The sequence below is a fragment of the Telopea speciosissima genome, chromosome 4, assembly GCF_018873765.1.
Source record: "Telopea speciosissima isolate NSW1024214 ecotype Mountain lineage chromosome 4, Tspe_v1, whole genome shotgun sequence".
NCBI lineage: Eukaryota > Viridiplantae > Streptophyta > Magnoliopsida > Proteales > Proteaceae > Telopea > Telopea speciosissima.
Window position 1 is genome coordinate 6765183 of NC_057919.1, and position 23629 is coordinate 6788811.

A 23629-nucleotide genomic window follows, 5' to 3' on the forward strand; every position below is an offset into this window, starting at 1 on the left:
TACTAAAGCAAGATTAGTGCATGTTTTGTGGTTCTTTATATCAATTTTGAAGGGTCACAAAATAGTCACAGGCTCAGGATGATGATATGAGTATGAACACCATGCTTGCAAGTTTCGGAAGCATGAGTATAGATACTTCTAGTGAGTCGTGGCATTCATCTCAGCCTCATCATGATTATGATTATGGCCAGGAGAACACCGGTTCCGAATATAGTGGCTACAATCAGTTTGGGCAGTCAACACTTGAGTTCAACAATCAAAGCACATGGTTAGGTTTTGGGCCCATATTCCCAGTCCCAAACAAGCCACACCCATGCATGCCTCAATATGACAGTAGCAGTGGATCTCACGCCTCATGGCAACCGCCTCTTCTATACCCTAGGATAGGGGACTTGGTATATGTTGATGACACTCTTATATGACTGCTATGGCAAACTATGTGTAATACTACAACAACACTATGACATGGGAAGACTATGTGGCACTAGTGGGGACTGAATGCGTGATTCAATCACATTTTATGAGATGATAGTTGTAACATTGTTAAACAGATTGATTTATTGTACACTTTAACATTTTTAATGCTTATTTATGTTGTTTTACATTAATTGAATGTTTTGATTGCTTTCTATTACTAAATTATGTGTAGAGTAGGGTATTTTTGTACATCGTCGCCTACCAACCTAAGGTCCGAAGTGAAACTCCTATTGGACTTTGTTTTTGCAAAATCTGATAGTGTCAATGTGTTTAAATGGCCTAAAATAGGCTGAGTACCAAGTTTCAGACCCAAACTAGGTCTAAAACCCACCGAAACCAGATTTTGAGTTGAAAAAAAAAAAATGCACAAACTTGATCGAGAACTCGAGATATCTTGAGTCAACTCGGTTTTTCCCAAGGTCAAAACCTGTTCGAGTTTCGAGTTTTAGTTCCTTGAGAACATTGATTCACCCGCCCTCTCAGTGTCAACCTAGGATCAACAAGTGGTATTAGAGCACCAGGTTACCCAGGTAGAAAAGTTTAACCACTTTGGGATTGTGAACTGAGAGACTTTCAGATGGCTAGAAAGAACAAGAAGAAGTCTCAACCTGTGTTGAGTGATGATTCAGCTTCAGATTCAGTTGTCAAAAGATCAGAAATGTGGACTTGCAGTCAGTCAGATACAGAGGTTAATAAACCTATATTCATTGTTCCTGATGGGTTAGAGCGTCAAATTTTAGATGGTTCTTCAGAGTCTGAGGAGGAGCTTGAAGCAGTAGTTGACTTGGAGGCAGAATTGCTTAGTGCATTAGAAGACCTCAAGAATGAGAGGAGAAAGAATAAAAAGATCACCAAGCAACTTGAGGGCCTTGATCAGAAAAATCTTCAATTGCAGTCGCAGTTGGATGATCAGGAATCAGAGAAACAAAGGTGCAGTAAATTAGAAAAAGAAAATTCTGTTATGAGGGCACTTGTGTCAGAACTGAGGAAGACAAGCACACCACCTGAAGCTGAAAAGTCAAAGAACTCAAGTTCATAGTGGAAGTAACTAGATTCCCCTAACTGCCTAATTACCAGGGTAACCAATCATTGTCATTTGTCAGTGTCATCTATCTTTTACAATGTTTAATCAACTTCTCAATTTAGTAAGGGTGGTTTAACACAATTCTAAATGTTCATTTTCCCCCCATTTTTGGGATCTTCTTTCTGCCTTGATGACTATTTCTCTAAGTTTAGTTCAACTATAACTTGTTTTTTTGATTGAATTTTTAAAATTTCATGTTCATTATTAGGCTTTGCATCTATTGGAATTTTATTTTTTTGATAAATTGTATCTTTGGCATGTTAAATATCTATTCTATACTGACAACTTAATTTTTGGCTTCTGTTGGTTTGATAGATCATTTCAAATGGTGAAAAAATTGGGCTGAAGCATTTCAAGCCCATAAGACCTTTGGGTTGTGGTGACACCGGCAGGTAATGATATTTTCCAAGTGACTATCCACTGCTCTACTTCATAAGGATGCCTTGCATACTATCAACCTTATCATGATAATTTTTATCCGGAATTCCTGGCCACATTTATATGATTTGTTTTGAAATTGTTTGTTTACTTTTGCAGATTAAAGTATATCATTGTTGCAATGATTTACTTTCCACTGCATCTTCTATGAAGAATAAAATTCTTCTGTTGATATTTGGGTTGGGTGGGTTCTTGGAAGGCCTGGGCCTTTGCCTTCATAGAACTTGGAATCCACCACATACAGTTTGCACAAGCCTTAGTCCGACTCTCAGGCCTTCTAGAATATGTCTAGAATCAAAAAGAGGAGGAAAAAAAGAATATTTTCAGAAGGATTAAGAATTTTTTTTTCCTAATGGAAACTTGAGTCCACTGATCTAGTAAGGATCCAATTAGTACTTGTTAAGAAAAGTTGATTAAAATTAAATTGCAGAGAGAGTTAACTGCTAGACTCTGGTTGAAACAAAAGATTGAAAAAAGCCTTAAAATTCATTTGAAATTTTAAAATTAAAAGTTGATTTCCAGTAACACATCCCTAATCCAATTTTGGGATACCTTTAAAATCCTAATTGGCTGCTTTTGCTACTCAAAACATGAACTATACCTAAAGAGTACTGAATGAGGAGGACTAATGACTAGACTACTAGAACCCCATTACATCTTTTGTTGGAACTTTGGAAGGTTCATGTATATTCTTTAGAGTATAAAAAAAAGAAAAGGAAAAGAAAAAAGAAGCTGGCCTGGGTTGGTTGATTGGTTCAGGCACTTGACATCTCAATTGTCCGGTTTGAGCTCTTTACTATGTCAATGGTTCTTGAGTAGATAGAAGTTCAAGGTCTCTTATTACAAATTAGAAACCTGAATGGTTACTGGAAAGGTCAGAACTTGTCCAGTTTGGCCTTGAAGTGGATGAGGAAAGCATCCATTATCAACTGGTGTGTAGCACCCCAAAAAAAGTTTTAAGGGTTGTTTCCTTGACAAAGTTAATTTGTTTAGTACATATGGTACTGATATTTATTTACTGAAACACACTTTTTTATGTGAGTTGCCCTGGATGCATGAGTTCTACCTCATGTTACATACCAATTAAACACTTAGCTGGCCAAATTTCATATGGGAAACATAAATATGTGTTCCGGGGGATGTTATATCAGTTGGTACATATATCTTTTTCTATATAAATCCTATAGCCTTGGTTCAATAATTTCTAGCAGTTTGGCAGTTTCTGGTCATGAGGTCTCACTAGGTTACCTAAATGAGCAAGTAGTTATTCAAAGTGGAGCACATTAAATTCTTTATTGCTTAGGATTACCAGTTACTTGATCAATTATACCCTGAAGCAAGCTCTAAAGCTTCCATATGTGTCTAAAGATAAGGATTCAACTTTGAGCCTATCAATAGTTCAATTTGGTTTCAACATTCTAACAGGAATACCAAGACTTCCATTAGATAGATGGTACAGAAGATACTGGTAATAAACAACCAATATATAAATGATTGAAACAATGCAATAACATTTCTATTTATGCATAATAATATCTACTTGAGAGGGCTTTAAGAACATATTTCCCCCTTACTCTCCTTGTTCCTTTTGCAGCTTTATTGTTTTTGTTTTTTTATTCATCTGAACTTGGGTAGCTGTTGACTCAAACAGCTTTTCTATCAGTTTTGGACCTTTTGGTAATATCTTCTTCACCCCCCTTCCATCTTGCAGTGTAGGATCGAAGGCATATGATTTTCTGGCTTAGTAGTTTAAATTGTTGGCAGAATCGTGGGCTAGAAAAGAGGGAATGAGAGAATAATTGCTTTAATTAATTGATTGGTAAGCCCCTCTATTTATAATAGAGGGGAAAGTTTCAAGAAACTAAAATAGGCAATGTGGGACTAAAACCCACATAGCCGACTTACACTTAATAACATAAAAACTACCCCAAAAGGACCAGAATACCCCCATGGTATTCTAGAGTACATATTCCAACATTCCCCCTCAAGCTGGATTATATAAAGAATTAAAGAAAGAAAACCCAGCTTGAACTAAAGAAAAAAAGAACATAATAATGCTAATACTCCCCCTCAAGTTGGCGCATACAAGGTACTAATGCCCAACTTGAATGAAATGGGAAAAAATAAGTTGTAGCAGAATCCAGCTTCAAGACGAATGCAGCTCCCAAATAAACCTTCAAGAACTTGAAAAAATAGATATTCAAAACTTGGGCAGACTTGATCAGCAAACCGGGACTGGAATGTCTTCCAAAAAAGGCAGCTTTCACCAATCTTCTATTACTGTCCAGGGATGAATCTTTGAATGATAATCTTGAAGATAAGTAACTAGAGTAGCGAGTAGATGAATCAAGCAGCAGAAAAGATCAAGCAGCGGAAAAAATCAACCCAACTGTAGAACCTCATATAGGTAGGCAATAACCAAACATCTTCAATACTTTAATACCAATCTCTCCCTTACGGCAAACTCACCCCAATAACAAAGTAGATACCTGTTGGCAATGGTGAAAACTTTGATCTTCTATGTTTTGCACCAAGTGTTCCTGCAAGTTCTGCTTTTTGCAATGGTTGCAGTATACTGTACATAATCCCCCCCTCACGTGTAGTACATGTGGACATAACAAAGATGATGTAAGTGATAGGGCAAAAACATAATATTCCAGAATTTTCCAAAAGGTGCCAAGGGTAATGGAAAGAGAAGAAATGGCAATTTAGAGAATACCATAAACTTCCAAGGTGGTTATGGGTATATGCCAAAGGTATGGTTTGGGAGGTGGTGAAGTGAAAAGAAGCAGTGGGATAATGAACCATGGACAAAGCAACACAGTAATTTACAACCTTCTTTCAATCGATCAAACTAATTCCAAAACACCAATCTCCAATGATCAGATCTGAATTATAAAAAAAAGTTCTAATTTGTAGAAGGAGAAGGTACCATTCTACAAAAACTTGATCGATCTTCACACAAGGAAATACTAGTGTGCAAAATTCCAAACTATAAGCTCTCACATGCTAAATAGAACTGACGAAGATATTTGGACAGCAATGGATGTAAGAAGCTTCAACAAAAAACTTGGATCAGATCTGAATTTGTGAACAATGCTAGGATAAAGCTCTCAAAGTGAGCCGGATATGAACCAGAAAAGCTTCACATAACTGAATAGGTTCGTAGTTGCAACCAATAACCTTGGAACACACTGTTGTAATCCCAAATAAGCTGATCTCCAGGGTAGTAGATTCGAGTTTTCAATAATGAAAGAAATTCAATCTCCAATAGTAGGATACTCAGTCGAAATAATAGGGCAGCAGTAGTCCACATAAAGGCAGCAGTAACATGTCAACCGGTCATGCTTACAGAAGCCAATCAATAAAACCAGCAATATATGTAGTAAAGCTCAATAGAACTAGCAAATATAAGATAAAGAACCCGACAGATCCATAGGTAGTTGAAGCAGCCAGCCACATAGGAACAAGTAAAAAAAAAGGTTGATAATTGGAGAAACCGAGCCATAAGAATGAACCTGAATGTTTGCCAAAAAGAACTGATGAATGTTGCTGAAATATAGGTTGAATACTCCTTCGATGGTTATTAAACTCTCCTAAAAAAATCAGCAAGAGTGGACTGCCCTAACCCTTAGATCGATTATAGTCAGGGTTTTGTAAAAAAACCCTGAAAGTGAAGATCGATTGTAGGGAAGGGGGCTTCAACAAAAGTAATGATGACTTGTCAAAGTTGATGTCTTCTGGTAATAGATGCTGACCAAAACTGCGGGAATGGATCTCCAGCTCGAATAACCAATTTCCTTGGTGATTGAGACTTGATCTTCAAGTGGGAGAAACCCCAAAAATTGCAGAAACAATAGGGCAGCAGCTATCTTGTGTAATATAACTTCTTCAAGCCATGAATAATTGAAGTAGAATGTCCCTCTTGATGGTAGAAACATCTCCAAAAAACTCCAACAACAGCAATCAACCTTAACCCTAAAATCGATATGTGTCAGGGTTTTGTAAAACCCTGAAAAAGAGGATCGATTGGGGTTAGGGGTCTTCAAACACTTGGAAAGAGGCTAAGACTGAGGTCGAGTGGTCCTTGTAGTTGGAGTAATCATCCCTCAAAAAATCAGCAAAACTGAAACTTGTAACCCTAATGTCGATTTGAGTCAGGGTTTTAATAGGTACCCAAAAATAGCAGGTTGAGAAAGTTTTGCTGTAAAACAAATCCGGCCATCAGAAAGTGTCCAAACTTAGGTCCATTAAGGCTTGTAGTAGTAGGGAATCACCCCAAAAAAATCAGCTGCATCTGAAAAGGGAAACCCCAAAATCGATTGGAGTCAGGGTTTTGAAAAAAACCCTGACATGTTGAGATCGATTTGGGTATGGAGGCTGGAAAAGTTAATCAAAGATGGAGAGAAAGAAAGAAAGGGAAGGAAGACTATGGAATAGGGTAGAAGAGTGCTGGAAAAGGCTGCATAGGGGGGCTCCAACAATGGAGGATTAGTCTTCATTAGGTAGAAATCAGATCTCCAAAAATTCTGGACAGCTTCAATATCGCAGGTATGGCTCCAGCAGATTTCGAACAGAATTTTTTTAATAAAAAAAAGTAGAAAGGGAGGGGGGCAGCAACTAAATCATTGAAATGCTGTGTTTACCTCATTAGTGTTGCCCCTTTGCAAGGTTGAGAGGAAGAAGAACAGAAGAAGGAGAAGCCGAGAAAGGGAGAAGTCGATTGAAGGGATGGATTTGGGTTTTCTTTCTCTTTTTCTAACCTAGATCAGACTAGCTCTGATACCATGTTGGCAGAATCGTGGGCTAGAAAAGAGAGAATGAGAGAATAATTGCTTTAATTAATTGATAAGTAAGCCCCTCTATTTATAATAGAGGTGAAAGTTACAAGAGACTAAAATAGGCGATGTGGGACTAAAACCCACATAGCCGACTTACACTTAATAACATAAAAACTACCCCAAAAGGACCAGAATACCCCCACGGTATTCTGGAGTACATATTCCAACAATCGTTGAGTGCTAATATTTTCTTTAGATCTGAGCACTGATCCGGAAATAGGTTATCTAGGTTGCTATAGTGCAACTAGTTGCCTATTATTCAAAAGTTGAGTGTGGTTACATGACCATTTCATTTCTTTAAAATTTCTTCATCAAACACCCCATGTCGTTGTTGGACGGTTACCAATTCTTCTATTTCTTTATAATCGTATATTTTTTTCACAGCAGGTGCTGTCTTGGACAATGTAGTATAGATTACAAAGTTATCTGAATCATCCAAGAGTACATGTAAATATGCTTCTTCAAATTTGTAGAATTTCATTCTTTGGTGTCTGATTAAACTATTGGGGTTATTTTTGCAGTGTTCATTTGGTGGAATTGGATGGTACAGGTGAATTGTATGCTATGAAGGCTATGGACAAATCTGTGATGATGAACCGTAACAAGGTATGTATATTGACAGAAGACATGAATTCGTTCTTCATGATAGCAATTGTACATTTTTTGCTGGAGATTATATAACATTGTTTTGCACTACAACTTTATTATACCTGATGATCTGCAATTAATGTATGATGTTTCTTGGCTATGGTTTTAATGCTGCTTGTTGTGGTCATATATTGTCCTTGAGCCATGTGGATCTAAGCTATGATATTAACAAGGTTGATGTAGTAAAGCTTGGCTGGTCGGATCTTTTTTCCACCATATGGACACTGATCTGACCATTCCAACCATTCAACAGATAGGTGACCCTCGGGATTAGCCACATTTCAGGTTTAGTAGTCCAACTAAATCATATGGCCCACTTATATTGGGTTTCCCCCCTTGCATTATCAGCTGCACAACTTTCTTTTAAAATATTTACAAATGAATAGGTGGTGATAGGAGGATGTGTTTACAAAGTTTGGCTGCCAACTAAGCTGCCATGTGATCTGTAATATATTTTCTCTAAGCTGGGTGGTTCTTCCACTTCCACAGAAAAGGATCCACATTCGTGCGATATTGGGTGTCTTCAAGAATATTTAAACATACCATTATTTTAGTCACTACTATTATCCTCTGCTGGATTTTAGATATGGAGTCTCTCTGAGGTTCTAAAACTCTTTACTTGATATGAATTATGATAATGCGATGGGTTTCGACCCTGGGTTTTGTCTTGGTCAGGCTCAAAACCAAAACAACTCGGAGATTTCAGTCAGTTTTGGCCGAGATTTAGTTCCATGCATACGATTTTAGATGAATGAAAGTTTGAAGTGTTCTTCAGTGGATGCTGTGCGATTCAGTTGGGGGTGAGATATCCTTGGAGGGCAGTGAGATTCTTTTCCTTGTTCTTGTTGGGAAGCCATAGTTATCTACAAGGTTCTATAAATCTCGGTTTCAAGGCCGGTCGAAACCGAGATTTCCCAGGTTTCGGTCGAAACCTGATCAAAACCTGGTATTTTTGGGGCAAAACTTAACATGTCATGGGCTGGTTGAAATTTGTTAAAATTGGTTGAAACTTGGTATTTTTTGGTCGAAATTATCGAAATTTCCGACATATTGTCGAAATATGTCGAAACCTGGTCAATACAGTGTTACATATAGGTTTCGTCTCAGAAACTTGGGAAACTGAGATATCTTGGTCAAAACTTCCAGTTGTGAAGTTTTGACCGAGACCTTGGACTATAGGTACCTATCTTCTTTCTATACTCCGTTTTCTCTTCTTCAATTAAGTGTTGTTGCAGCTGTTTCTATTCAAGCTTGATGTTGCTTATTTAATCAGAGTATGGGTAGCATTATTATCCTGTATTATTTCTGATTATATACTGTTCTTGCTGAGAACCAAATCACAGAAAGAACAATCTCAGTTTGGGCTGCCGGATACCTTGTTTTGACCCCTTTTCAGCAAAAACGAGTTTCACCATTGAGGAGCATCTATCTTTCAGATTAGGGAGGTCTTTTGGGACATTCAAGTACTGCCCTAAAGTGACCTTCGACTTGGGTATTTAAGGGATCAGAATCTCTGATCTGGAGATATAAAAAATCTCCCAATTCTGTCCTGTTTCATATTTCTGACCGGATGTTTCCCTAACTACTTTCAATCTAGCCATTAAATTTGAATCAGGTTTTGGAGTTTGAATTAGCCAGCCAAGAACAGAACTCGACCAGCTTTTTAGGCTGATCTAACTTCCAGATTTTGATTAATTAGAAATCTCCTATTTCCTGGATTTTCAATTTCAGATTTGACTATTCTTCAAATTTTTTTTTTTTATGACCTTTAGATCACTGCTGTCTTTTGAAGATCTCATCTTTTCTTTATTTGTGAGTGGTTGTCAAAGTTTGACCTTCATCTGAGAAGGTTGGCTGTTGTTGAGTTTACTGATTTGGGTGACTTGGGATCCTGTAAAAGGGGTGTTTTGCCTGAACCTAGGTTCATCCTACCTACCCCCCACCAGTGGCCCATGTCTCTTCTGCATCAGTACTCTGCTCATAAATGGACCACGTTAGCGATCCAAGGCATGGGGTATTCAATGAGGATGCACACGAACCTCTCTGATTACTAGGGGTATTAATTGAATTTCAGAACCAACTCTAGTAGTACAACCTTCTGCAAGTATACAAGTCTGGGGTCTTAAACAGCATCATTCATAAAGTCCTCTCCGGAGCCAATAATGAGAGTATTATCTTGTAAACCATGTTAATTGGTGTTCTCTGAGTTTTTTAATCATAAATGATCTTTATTCTTACGATCAATCTATCTCCTTTGATATGAATATCACTGCAACTGTTCTTGTTTTAGAGACGGGCATACCATGTATGCTCTCGCATGTTTATATGGTTTCTTTATGCCAGTAAATTTGGATTTTTAATGTTTATCATACTGTCAAAAATTTACTGCAGGTTCATCGAGCATGCATTGAAAGAGAGATTGTTTCGCTACTGGATCATCCTTTTCTTCCAACATTGTACACTTCTTTTCAGGTCTAGTCATTTTCTTACAGTGTTTAATGTATGTTTGCTGTAACTGCAGAGAGTAATGTACAACAACAACAACAACTCAGCCTTCCCTACTAAATGGGGTCGGCTACATGGATCCTTGCAAAGACAAACAATTGAACATGCTAATAAAATAAAAGAGCACAACATCATCGACAATACTCGGGGATATCCCACCTAAAAGGGGTCGGCTACATGGATCGTTGGCCTCCAATCAGCTTTATTCGAGGCCATACTTAAGACAAGGCCAAAACTATGCATGTCTTTCCTCACAACTTCTCCTAGGGTCATTTTAGGTCTGCTCCTAGCCCTTTTAAACCCTTCAATCTGAATCAAATCACTCCGTACTGGTGCATCCCAAGGCCTCCATTGAACATGACCATGCCACCTCAAACGACTCTCCCGTAGCTTCTCATGAATAGGGGCTACTCCCAACTCAGCACCAATATAGTCATTCCTTACTTTATCCTCCTAGTTTTGCCACACATCCATCTTAAACATCCTCATCTCTGCCACACTTGGTTTTTCTACGTGCCGCTTCTGAACTGCCCTTGCACCTTACATCATAGCCGGTCATATGACATTGCTGTAAAATTTTCCTTTTAAAAGAGTTTTAAAGGGATACGTCAATCACACAGTACGCTGGTTGCACATTTTTCACTTCATCCATCCTATTTTAATTCTTTGGGAGACATTATCTTCTATATCTTGTTCTTTTTTTTTTTATGAATTACGATAGAGCCTAGCTATCTAAAATAATCGCTTTGAGTTATCTCTATATCATCAATACTGACCACCTCATTAACTGTTATAGTATGGCTAAAGTTGCACGCCATGTACTCCGTCTTTGTTCTACTTATCTTAAGACTTTTTGATTCCAGAGTAGATCTCCATAACTCCAACTTAGCGTTAATCCTTGCTTTTGTCTCATCCACCAACACAATGTCATTAGAAAGAAGCATACACCAAGGGATCTCATTTTATATGTCTATAGTTAAATTATCCAAGGTAAGCGCAAACAAATAAGGGCTTGTGATTGATCCTTGATGTAGCCCAGCATAATTTGGAACTCACTACATTGACACCCCAGAGATCTTACGCTAGTGGCCATGCCATCATACATATCTTTAATTATGTCCACGTATTTACATTGCACCCGTCTCTTCTTTGGAATGTGCCAGATTAGCTCCCTAGCTCTATCATAGGCTTTTTCTAGGTCAATAAAGACCATATGAAGATCCTTCTTTCCTTCTCTGTACCTTTCCATACTAAGTAAGTATATAAGCTTCCATCATGGATCTACCTGGCATAAAGCCAAATTGGTTCTCCGAAATGGTGGTTTCCTTTCTCAGGTGGGTATAAATAATCCTCTCCCATAACTTCATTGTATGGCTGAATAGCTTTATGCCTTTATAGTTGTTGCAGCTCTGAATATCACCTTTATTTTTGTAAATCAAGACCACAATGCTTTTCCTCCATTCATTCAGCATTTTCTTGGTTCTCAAAATCTTGTTAAACAACTTTGTTAGCCAAACTAAACCACATATTCCTAGGCTCTTCCACACTCGATTGGGACTTTGTCTGGGCCTGTTGTCTTGCCTACTTTCATCCTTCTTAAAGCTTCTTGACTTCAGACATCCTAATTTTGCATCTATATCTACAAGAAGTGGTGTCAAGATGAGTAATACCACCCTCAAGGGCATTGTTACTCAAAAAATTTTCATTTTGGAGACATCCTATTTTTGCATCTATGTCTTCATCCCTTATTAAAACTTCACCATCTTCACTTTTAATACATCTAACACGGTCTACATCTCTACTCATCCTTTCTCTTGCTTTAGCTATCCTATAGATATCTTTTCCCCCTTCCTTTGTGTTGGAATTGTTATAAATCTTCATATTTCTTGCCCTTGCATTCCCCATTATCTTCTTAGCTTCATTTTTGACAGATTTATACCTTTTTGGACCCTCTACCTCCTTAGTCTTTTGCCATGTCTTAAAACTAGCTTTCTTAGTCTTGATGGCTGCTTGGACCTCATCATCCCACCACCAAGACTCCTTATGGGCATGACGTTTGCCTTTTGATTCCCATATTACCTCCTTAGCAACCTTCTTAATACAAGCCGTCATCTCGTTCCACATCGAATTAGTGTCAACTTCATCTTTATCTGTAAATGAAAACAAGGGATCTCCTTTTAATCTCCACCATTTAATCTTAGGGCAAATAGGCTCCCCTTTGCAGTGAGTCATGTGCCTACTGTGATATGATTTTAACTTAAGGCTTGTAGAATGTGAAAGCATAGGCAAGTGGTAACACCTCATGTTTGTAACTTATATAAGCAGAAAATTGAACTTGGAGTAGAGCTGTGGAAAATTGTTACCACAGATTGTTCTATTTTACTGACATAACTTAGCCCAGCTAAGCCTTTTCTCAACAAAATGAGGTTGGCTACTCGAAGTCTATTCCACCCTTCAACTCTATTTAAGCAAATTCGTAATGTATGCTACCATCTAGATTTTATTCTTCCCCTTCTTTGTCAGTGTTATCTTGTTAATGGTTACACAGTTTCTAGGCTTACAAGACTGTTAATCAGACACATTTCCTTCATGATAGTTTCGTGGGAGATTGTACATAAGATGTTCATCAGATTGGGAAATCCACACCATTCCAACTTAGCCTGGAACTGACTATGGTCAACCCTGGGATGCCATCTAAATCTTCCAGTGATGAATATATGTGTTTCTCAATGCAATTAATGGCTCTCGTACATAGCTCTGGAGCCTGGATCAGACTTTTTTAACGAGAATTGCTTTCCTCATCCATAAGTTGTTCTTTTTCCCCTTCATAGTCCCTTTTGGCATCAATTTCCAGTACTAATTTTGAACCCTAGCACTTAGGATTTCAGCTGTTGCATTTCTTACAGCAAGATTTTCTACCTCCAAAATTTTCTTGCTATTTGCCTAATCAGATATTCCTTTCCAGACAAGATTAGGACCTAAGCATGTTATTGGACCACAGGGAACCTGTGTTCTTGTCTTTCTGTTAACTTGTTGCAACCATAGTTTTCATGGCACCAAGGCAAATGCCAAAGCATGCTGATGCCTAGGCGATGCCAAGGTGCCCAAGCTTATTCCAGGTGTGTTTCCATGTTCCAGTTATGTTTCCATTTTCTTCTGGGTCTGGGCACCTTGATACATGAGGACTGGTCACCTTGGGCATGAAAGTTCGTCTTATTGCTAGGTGGCGCCTTGACAACTATAGTTGCAGCTTCATAATTTTCGCATCTTCAATGGATCATGTGGACAGAAATGACCTGAGATTTGAGTCCCACAGAAGCTTGTGTTAGAGAAGGTGATGTGGGGACACTCATGAGCTGTCAGATTCAGACCATGGTAACAGTTCTTTATGACATTCTTGACTAAAAGATTACCATTTGGTTGGTTTTTCCGGCTACCAATGGCCCGGGATATAGACATTGCTTAGACTGATAATCATTATTTCTTATCCAAGCCCTGCCTGGCTGGTGAGCCAAAGCATGCTTTCTGATGGCAGCCTGCCATTAGGTTTCAATGGGCATATTATTTTTCTGAATATTCATATGTATATTTCCTGTAGATGGCTTGAAGAAGATGATTAACTTTTAGAATCAAAATGCCGTGGCTATTGATTCCCCTCCCCACTCCACCTTTTTTTAAAAATCAAAATGAGGTATAACTGGTCTTGGAAGGTTGGAATTCTGTGATTAATGTAGTGTTTGATTTATGCTTCATTTAAGTTCTTGTTTCTAACTCTGATTTGCTCAACAACCTCGTTGAGTATTTACTGTAGCCACTCTATTCATTCTGGGAGAATTTTCTCTTTATCAATGAAGTGTACCAATTACCAATGCTTCTTTTATTCCTCAGACTGATACACATGTTTGCTTGATTACGGACTTTTTCCCTGGTGGGGAGTTATTTGGCTTACTAGACAAGCAGCCATTGAAGATATTTAAAGAAGAATCTGCGAGGTATCCTCTTTGAGATTCCATTCCCTGTATATGCTACAAATCTATCTAGTTGTCACCGACTCACTGGTTGATTTCCTGATTGTTGTTTTTTTTTTTTTTAAATTTTTTTTTTTTAACCCGAATCTTCCTGATTGTTGTTAGATTTCATGATTAAATCAAATTATGTGGACTGTTGTGTAGGCTAATATACCTAAATGAGTTCTTGATCGTTTTATGTACTATTGGAAAATAGCATGCTTTATTTCCCAACTGGATGTTTTCTCCCATGGCATGGCTGCATGGGAACTTTTTATTCATCTGAACTTGAGAAGTTTTCCTTTACTCATCAATGGCTTACTTGGGATAATTTAATCAGGTTGATTTCATTTGGGCTGGGGACATGAATATGAAAATATTATATTGAACAGAAGCTGCAACTAAATTAGTTTGACATGTTCTATGTAATTGTTATTATTATTAGTAGTACTATTATTAGTATATGCGTATTGTTATTATTAGATTCGTAGAACTTATTTCCTGTATTTGTATACTGACGTCAACTTTAATGATGTTACTTAACCAGGTTCTATGCTGCAGAAGTAGTAGTTGGGTTGGAATATCTTCACTGTTTGGGTACTCTTCTAACTTAGGGACTTATTGTGCATTAATTTTATCAGATGTCTATTTATGTTACTTGTGTTTAATTGCTTCGATTTTTTCCTGGACAGCAATTGTAGTTTAAACATAAGAGGTGCTTTTAATGCATGTCCAAGATATAATATGGAAGGAGAAGAATGATAGGACCTTTGATGGAAGTGCTAACCCTGCTTTTAGAGTTGCAAAAGGTTGTAACATAAAATCCAGATGTGGGAATCCATTTATAAGAGTTATAGAAAATCTATATGAAAGAAAGACGTAACTGTTGGAATAAAGGTATCCATTGTTATTTGATTTGATACATTGCCCAATGGCTTAACTGCTGCTAAAATCTAGAGTGCATGGTGGCCTTCTTTGGTTAATCACTTTTTCGTGTATGTTTTTGCAAGGTCTTGCGCTGTATAGGACTCCTTTTCTTGTTTCTTTTTATCATTAAAATCTGACTTAACAAAAGTGATTAAAAAAAAGAAAAGAAAAGAAACTCATATACCACCATTTTATAATGTTGTTTATATATATATATATACATATATAGGGAGAGGGTTCTCTGAGCAAGCAGGGTACTCTAAATTATTTTAATCATTCTTTCTCTTTCTTAAAAAAAAAATAATAATAATACACGTGAGAAGGTGCAGTGTATGCCTTAGGTGAGAGAACAAACACAACCAGCCTCCTAGAAACTAACTCAGCTGAATGAGAAACAACAAAACAACACCACATCTGGCACGGGTGTTAATGATCATATAAAGTGGAAAGACAAAATAAGAAAACAAGGTGGGAGGAAATGAACTTAGTTGCTCCCCTTTTTGAACCCTGAAAAGTATCTTGCTTGGAGATATAGTTTAACTGCGAGAGCAGAAGGTGTTAATAAAGGGAACAATTTTCTAGATCTACTAGATAAGAAAAAATATTACAACATAACTAGGTTAACAAGAAAAGTAAGTGTAAAACAAAGCCAACCCTACTTGTTTTGAAATACTTTTTATTATCTAGTGGATCTAGGTAATTTTCCAGTTCAGAAAGTGATGGTTTTATTTAATGGGAGCAACTACTGAGTTTATAACTTATAACTGGAGGCTGAGCAAAATTTTACTGTAGTATAATAGCTTGTTCTCCAAAAGACTACTTTGTTGTTATTTCTTCGATGAATTTATATGTGGCTACTATGATTTAGAAGCTTTAACTAATCCCATTTACTTATATATTCCATGATTAATACATTATTTTAATTATTTGTGATATTTACTTCTTTTTCTTGTTTCTGCCCAATACAGGAATTCTCTACCGAGACCTAAAGCCTGAAAACTTGTTACTCCAAAAGGATGGGCATATTGTATTGACTGACTTTGATTTATCATTTTTGACTTCTTGTCAACCCCAAGTATGTTGTCCCATTTTCATTTGAAATTGTTATTTACTTTATTAGACATACATGCACTATATAGAGTACTCCTGGTTTATATTTCCTAATGTAGATTATTTGTACTGCTAGTTCTAGGATACTTTTTGGTAAGCCTCCTGTATTATTCTATATTTGATTTCTCTTTTGATGGGAAAACCCTGCTATGTGAAGACCAGTGTTCATGGCTACTGAGTTTTTTGTAGGTAGATCCTTTCAAGATGTGTTAGTTACATGTGAAGCTTCAGGTGTGATTTCAAAAGTGATTGAACTAAAGTTGGGTGAGGGTTCCATCAAATATGTTGGTTGGGAAGAGTTGGTGGTTTAGTTACCTTTTGAGGATAATAGCTAGTCTGGTATATGTTAGGTTCATGTACAATTGATGCATGAAGCAACATGATGAGTTCCAGTGTATTAAATGTACCTATAATCATAGAGATGTGTTTTGAGACATTTTCTGTGTCCCAAATTGGTGTAGTTCTGCATCTTCATTAATGTTGCATTTTTAATATCAACATAAATTTAGATATCATTCTTTTGTATACAAGTTACTCTGTGTGTGTGTGTGAAAGCCTCACAGGCCCGCATTGGAGGCGCTACTTGTACTAGAGGTGAAGATGGGGCTCAACTCTGGCTTTTGGATATGATGCCTGAATTCTTTAATTATGACTTCATCGTTTGGCATGCAATATTTTATTTTAGAAATGCCTAAAAGTTCTTCATGTGGATACCTATGTGCTGGCAAAAAATCCCCACTCAAAATGCTTGTATAGCATATAATGCATGTGGTGGTTCCCGACAGTAAGAAGCATTTTTTGAAGGATGAAAAGGTTAGAAATAAGGAAATGATGAACATTGTGTTGGAATCCTTCTAAGGACTTTACTCATTTTTAGTGGACTGCCATTAGTTTCAACTTTCCAACCTTGTACTTAGAAATAAGGAAATGATGGACATTGTCTGCATTGGAATCCTTCCAAGGACTTTGCTCATTTTAGTGGACTGCCATTAGTTTCAACTTTCCAACCTTGTACTTTTTCATTTTATTTTTTCAACTACAGCCTGCGTTTTGAAAGCTTTTATGTTCCTATCCTTCAAACTAATGAATTTTTTTTATATATATTTTTTTAATTTTTTAAAAAATTTTGAACAGTGGACTGATGGTGTACCAACTCTAAAGATTTTTTAATTATAGGTTTTATTTTTGAACTGCTTTCACATGTCATATATGGGCGTGCAGTTGTTTCTTAGTAAGTATATTTGTTGCTCTTTTTAAGTTTAATCTTGTGTATATATGTTTCGTTTTGTTAAAGTCATAGTGGTGAAGCTAATGGCATGGTCTTAGGAATCGGATCGGCCAATTTTGGCCAAGCATTACACTTTTTTTTTGGTTGGGCTGTGAATCGGTCAAAAAAATTATAAAAAAAATAAAAGTTTTCCTCTCTCTATACGCCTCTCTCTCTCCTCCTCTCTGCAACTCCATTTCCAGGCCACCAACAACCTCGTGGTCACAATACACAAGCTCCCCTATTCTCTGCAACTTGGGTGAGCCCCTGCTCTTTATCCATCTCTCCCCTGTACTTTGTAACCCGACCATGGCCGGAGAGAAGTCCATGCATCAACTGTCATTGACAGCCCTTCTCTTTCTCTCTGTCACAATCCTCTTTCCCCTCTGATCCCTTTCTCTCTCCAGTTTCTTGCCTCTTCAACTCCCCTCTGCAACCTATCTGATTTTAAATTCTTTATACTCTCACCTTAAAATCAATACCCTTTCCCCTTTCTTGCCAGGGCTTTCCTTCTCCCTCGGTTGTTCCTCCTCCTCCACTGCTTCTCACTCCTTTGCCCCTCCTAGCCTCCACTGTCCTCCCTGTCGTCCCCTCTACCGCTGTCTTCCTGGGTGGAGATGATTTCTAATTATTTAACTTACACTGCTACCAAGTAGATGGGCTCGTAAGTAATAGATGCAAACCGATCACGTAATCTGGATTGGTGTGGAAACTGGTATTGGGGACTGCCGACCGACCCACGTCACGTAATCTGAATTGGTGTGGAATTGGGATTGGGGACTGCCGATTTCATTCAAATTGGGCTATTCCACTGATCTGATTCCGATTCCTTGAACCATGGCTTATAGTTTTAATAGTAATCTAGTCAGTTGGCTCTAATTAGGTTTTGTTGAAGTCTGACTCATGGTTGGGTTAAGTGGATCTCTTAAAATTTGGGTTTTCTAATGCAAGCCAAATGCTTGGAAACCCTAGGATTTTCGTAGTGGGCTGTTTTCTTTCGTATTTTCTCATTTGTTCCTTCTCCAAATACCTTATTCTTTTTATCATTATGTTCTTGTGGTTTACTTAATGATGAAGTTTGGAATTTTTTGATACAAATTTCTTTCCACCACTGAATCTTCAAGTCCCTTTTGTTGTTACACTTTAAGCAGTACCTTGTGAAACTGCACCACCTTGGGCTTGAGAGTAGACCTCACCACTGGCTATATTATGCATTATGAATTTGATATCAAACCTCAACCAAATCTTATAACCTCTTGACCTCACATAATTTTAAAATTTTTTGGTTGTTGATCTTTGTCGGTGATGGTCTGGGTATTTGATCATACATCAATTATGGTTGAGACTAGCTACACTTTGGTTTATGTTTTTGAACAAAAAACATTAAGCGTCTCTTCGTCAACATTCAATTTGTGAACAGCCTTTTGGTTATCTTTTTAACCCCAATCTCCTTGAATCACATATAACTCTTTGCATCCATTCCCTTCGCTTCCATTCTTCTGCTTGACCATCTGAAAGCTTACAGAAACTTGAGACTTCAATTGATTTTTCAATTTCTAGTAGAGGCTAAAAAAATGGATTGATGCGTGTGTGTATGATTTATGGCTTTAAAAATTTTATTACTTGTGGCAGCTTATACAAAATCCATTGCCTACAAAGAGAAGAAAATCTAGGAGCCAGCCACATCCAACATTTGTTGCAGAACCTGTTACTCTATCAAATTCATTTGTTGGAACTGAAGAGTACATTGCTCCGGTATGACAACTTTCTTTCACTCTGAATGTTCGCAGAAATTTTGTTTCTTGTTTAACCTGTATATCCAGTTAGAAACTTAGAAGAACATATTTCAGTTTCTACGATGTTCTTGCAGAAATGCCTATAGAGAATCCAGAAGCAATTCTTGTTTTATTCATTATGTTTTTTGTTTGTCCGATGCTGGTACTACTTTAATATTTTAAAATGGCAAAACTAAAAAAGAAAAAGGAAAAGTTAGAGGAGTAAGAACATGACATTACCTTTGAGCCTGAGTTACTGTATTATAGATCACATTTCAGTTTATGTTTATGAGAACTGCATCTGACTCTGTTTAAATTCAAATATTTTGGAGAAAGTTACAAATTACACAATATCTACCTGTGAAATGTGGATCAGGTTTTCCTCTGAGCATAATGGTAGCTTTACAACCCTTGCTGTATAGACACCTACCATCGGAGACTTTTGGTGGGTACGAAAGGGTTATTAATGATCACATTGAGGCTTAGAAATGTACTTCCTAGTTCATCGTTGTTAGAGTTGGTGCTGGTACATCATATCATTTTTGCTGATGTACTGCATCATATTGCAGGGGTAGTTTGGTCATGTAACGTATGTATTGATTAATAAATACAGGTCATTTAATGCCTTTTTTCCTTATGTGATTCTAATCACCTCTCCTACTCTTTTTGAGCACTATGTTATTTATTGAGTGTTTATCAGCTTGCTCTATCTTACAATATGTTCTGCTCTTGATATTTTAATCAAAGTTCTACATTTGTTCATGGCTGAAATAATTTCATGTGTGATGGTAAATATATTTGTGCTTAAGAACATGCCTGTTATGATTAGAAGTTTGCAAGCTGCATGATGCAGTTAAATCACCTAAATAGGTTTCTTTTATTGGAAATAAGCTTTGGGTTGGGGTATGCATGTGTTGGGCTTTCGATCCTATGTGTTCTCATTATGATGGGCCTATAATATGGGTAGAGTTTAGGCATACGGGATTAGTTAAGTGTCTTTATTTCTCTATTTTAAATGTGTAACAATATCAAAGCTTGGAAGACCAGCAATGGAAGAAGAAGTGAAGAGAGGAGAAACTGAGAGAGGGGGGGTGGGGTTGAGCTAGAACATGATGGAGTGATTACGTCCATCGTGGACTAGCACTTTCCTTTATAGTAACTAGAAACCAACTCTTATTAAGAATCCTACTAAGAACCTGAGCCTGATTACAGTACAAGAGTATAGCCACCTAAGTCTAATTACAATAGGAAATAACTAAGGAGACTAAAGAGACATAACAAATTAAACTCTATCCCACGGTACAGTCCATGGAACATAACCCCCGATACACACTCTAACACACCCCTCAAGCTGGAATGTATATATATATATATATATATATATATATATATATATATATATATATATATATATATATATACTAGTAAATATGCACGTGCTATTTGCACGTGTAAGCATGTGTCAAGTGTTGGAGAACAAATTATTTTGGTTTTATAAGGTAACGAGACTTTCTCTATGTGCAATATAGTATCAAGTACTTGGCTCTTTTCAATACATATTGATGTATATAATAAAATAGTATAGAAAAATGAGAGACAATATAGTAGAAACGAATACAATTAAATACAAATTGAAGGAGCAGTGGTAAATAGCTTTGTAGTTTGTAGCAATTGAAACTAAAGCAAGACATGAACTTTGGAGAGAAACTAAAATTAAAAAATAAGTAACGATCTATGACAAGATGATGGGTCTACATTGGAATGCATAGAGCTTATCTTGTTTCATCATATCAAAACTTCGACCAGGCACTTAGATTAGCAAATCCGGCAATAACAACACGAATAGGCGAAATGAAATAACAAACTGGCCATCAAATATAAACTTGGAGTCCCTAAAAAGAAATCACTTATTTATATCCAATGAATGCAGTGTCATAATAATTGTTTCACAATTCACATATGCTAAGCAGAAACTTGTAAAATTGATTCATAATATGAAAACATGTTCTAAAGAAATAAAAATGAAGGTACTAAATTATACAAGGAACTTACGTTCTGTACAACCGAAGAGGTAAACTTTCTTCCCATGAAGCTCTCCATTATATTCTAATGCATTCTGATAAGAAATTGAGAAAAACTTTCAGCAGTATACAAATTCTAAATTTCTTTTTTCATATTAAAAAAGAATTATCCTTCCTAGACGCCCAGGATTATTGGCTACATCTTTATATTTATCTGCGAGAAGGGAGGAAAGTAAAGTTGAACTAAACATTATCCAAAAATATGAAAATTCCACTTGAACTGATATACCGAGTTCAGTTGATCCCACTGCAATAAATATAACAAAATTTTCAGTTTTTTTTTTTTTTATGTTAAATAACATTAGGAAATGATTCAAAATTTCCAACTTCATGCTAAGACCATAAAATTGAAAGGGGAAAAAATAGAGAAAAACAAAGAGACAAATTGATGTCATATACTTATTGAATTTGAGACTAATTTACTAATAGTAATATAAGAAGATGAATAAAGTTCCAGTCAAACCTCTGTACCTACAGGAAATGCATCTTTCCACAAATCTTCCTAAAATATAGAAACCAACATTCAGATCAAAGAAAGAGAAAACAAAGTAAATGCCCAACTAACTTGATTACAACATGGATAACATCTCAAGATTACATTCAATTTTCACTAACTCTAAAGTGTTTCTACCTCAACAAAACATTGGATGGTCAGTAGAATAAACACTCAATTGAGCTTTAGAGATTTTCAAATACAAAAAAAAAAAAAAAAAAAAGAACAAATCAATCTTAGAAGATAATAGGTGGTCTTCAAAATATTATAGCCTAAAAAAAAAATCCAATCACAACACAACTCCACAACCAATGAACTCAATATAGAAAATCAACAAAAAAAGTTGTTTCGCTAAAATCACAACATCGCGTCTCCACTAAAAGTTTGAAACATAACTCCTGCACATGACATAGCTATTGAAGAAGCAAAAACTCAGTAGCACGAAGCAAAACCCTAAGAATTTCAATCTGAGGACTCATTGCTTATCAGATCAAAGAGAATGGACACAAGTATAGAAACAAAAAATGACTCAAAGAAGGTGATGCAGAAGCCGAAACAATGATTAATTTGGCTGTTCTTTGATTTTTCGTTGGAGCCTTTTTATTTGTTTGTTCTTTTAGCCTAGGGTTAAAACAGTCTTTTTCATGGTTTATCTTCTTAGTTCCCCTCCACGATTTTAGAGGGATTAGTATTTTATTTTATTTGTTTTAGTTGTTTACACTTATACTCCTATTTAGAGTATAAGTCTATTCTATGTTTTATAATTAGGATTCAGATTAGGAATCCCAACTCCTAATCTGATTAGGATTGCTTTAGATTGATTATTTGTAAGGCCTTTAGGGCCCCCCTTATTATTATAAATAGTAGAATCGTGGGAGGCTCCCCCACCTATTATGTTTGAAATTTTGTTTCTTCTTGCTGCTGCCGCCATGACTGCTGCTGCTTCTCTGTCTTGTGTGTCATATCAAGACCCCTTGTGAGTAATATCAAGGGCTAGGGCTGGAGTAATCCGGCGACTCCTTGCATCTTGCAGATCGGGAGGTTCGTTTTCTTCTTCCTTCAAGTTCTTCAAGGTTGCTGCTGCTGAAATTCTGCAATTCCAGTAAGAGTTACAATTTCCTGCAACTTTATCATCTCTTCTTCTTATTTCCATCTAACCTAATCGACTTCCCCAAACCCTAGCTTCATCTACATTCATCACAGCCCTATTCCCTCATCAGATTACACTCAAAACCTAACCACAGGTCCATCACAGTAACCCTCCCACTCGATCTCAGTTGCAGCCTCACCTATCCACTACAAACCCTAAATCCCTCCCTCAACATAAAAACCCAGAAACCCTAAGATCTGCCTAGACCTAACCAGCCATCAAAACCCCACCAAAGTCCAGCCGAACCACCCCCTCCCTGCTAGGAAAACTCGACCTAAAGTCCAGCCCCTAAATCTGCTCCTAAACCCTAGTTTCAGCTTAGATCCTAAATCTGAAAACCCAAAACCCTAACCCTAATATTTCTGAAATTCTATTTCTTATTCAAACCTCATTAAAACCTATTCTAATAGACTCCTAAAATTCTGCAGACCATTACCCAATAAAACCCTAACTCAATCTCCCATTCCTAACCCTAATTTTGCCCTAGTTACCCTAAACTGCCCATTCGGCCAACCCTAAAACAGAACCTGGTCCTAAGTGAGATTTATTTCACCTAGGCTACATTAGAAGGGGGGAGGGGGAAAGACTAACCAGATTGTGCTTATCAGGAACGTATCCAGGCTCAGATTTAGGTATACGAGCAACGAAACTTCCCGGATGATGGTTGTAACCATGAATATTCTTCGTGTGAGAGAGAGAAGGTGGGAGAACGGGAGAGAGAGGAGGGGGAGGACGGGGGAGAGAGAGAATATAGAAAGGAGATATCTCATTAAGGAAAACAATTATGGGGAGAGAATTTAGAAAGATATAGAATTTTTTTTTGGTA

General features: G+C 36.9%; 1 protein-coding gene across 3 annotated transcripts in view; it reads left to right on the forward strand.

Annotated features, from left to right (window-relative positions):
* The window catches only part of LOC122658573 (phototropin-2-like), a 45824-nt gene that overhangs the window by 18757 nt on the left and 3438 nt on the right, over window positions 1-23629 (forward strand). For all 3 annotated transcript variants that reach the window (XR_006332462.1, XM_043853587.1, XM_043853588.1), the window contains exons 12-18: window positions 1877-1953; window positions 7362-7446; window positions 9880-9960; window positions 13882-13985; window positions 14548-14597; window positions 15896-16002; window positions 18937-19059. Coding sequence is in view for 2 of the 3 variants with exons in the window: in XM_043853587.1 (XP_043709522.1) it covers window positions 1877-1953; window positions 7362-7446; window positions 9880-9960; window positions 13882-13985; window positions 14548-14597; window positions 15896-16002; window positions 18937-19059 (627 nt within the window). In the remaining variant the exon portion in view is untranslated. The remainder of the gene's footprint in view (window positions 1-1876; window positions 1954-7361; window positions 7447-9879; window positions 9961-13881; window positions 13986-14547; window positions 14598-15895; window positions 16003-18936; window positions 19060-23629) is intronic.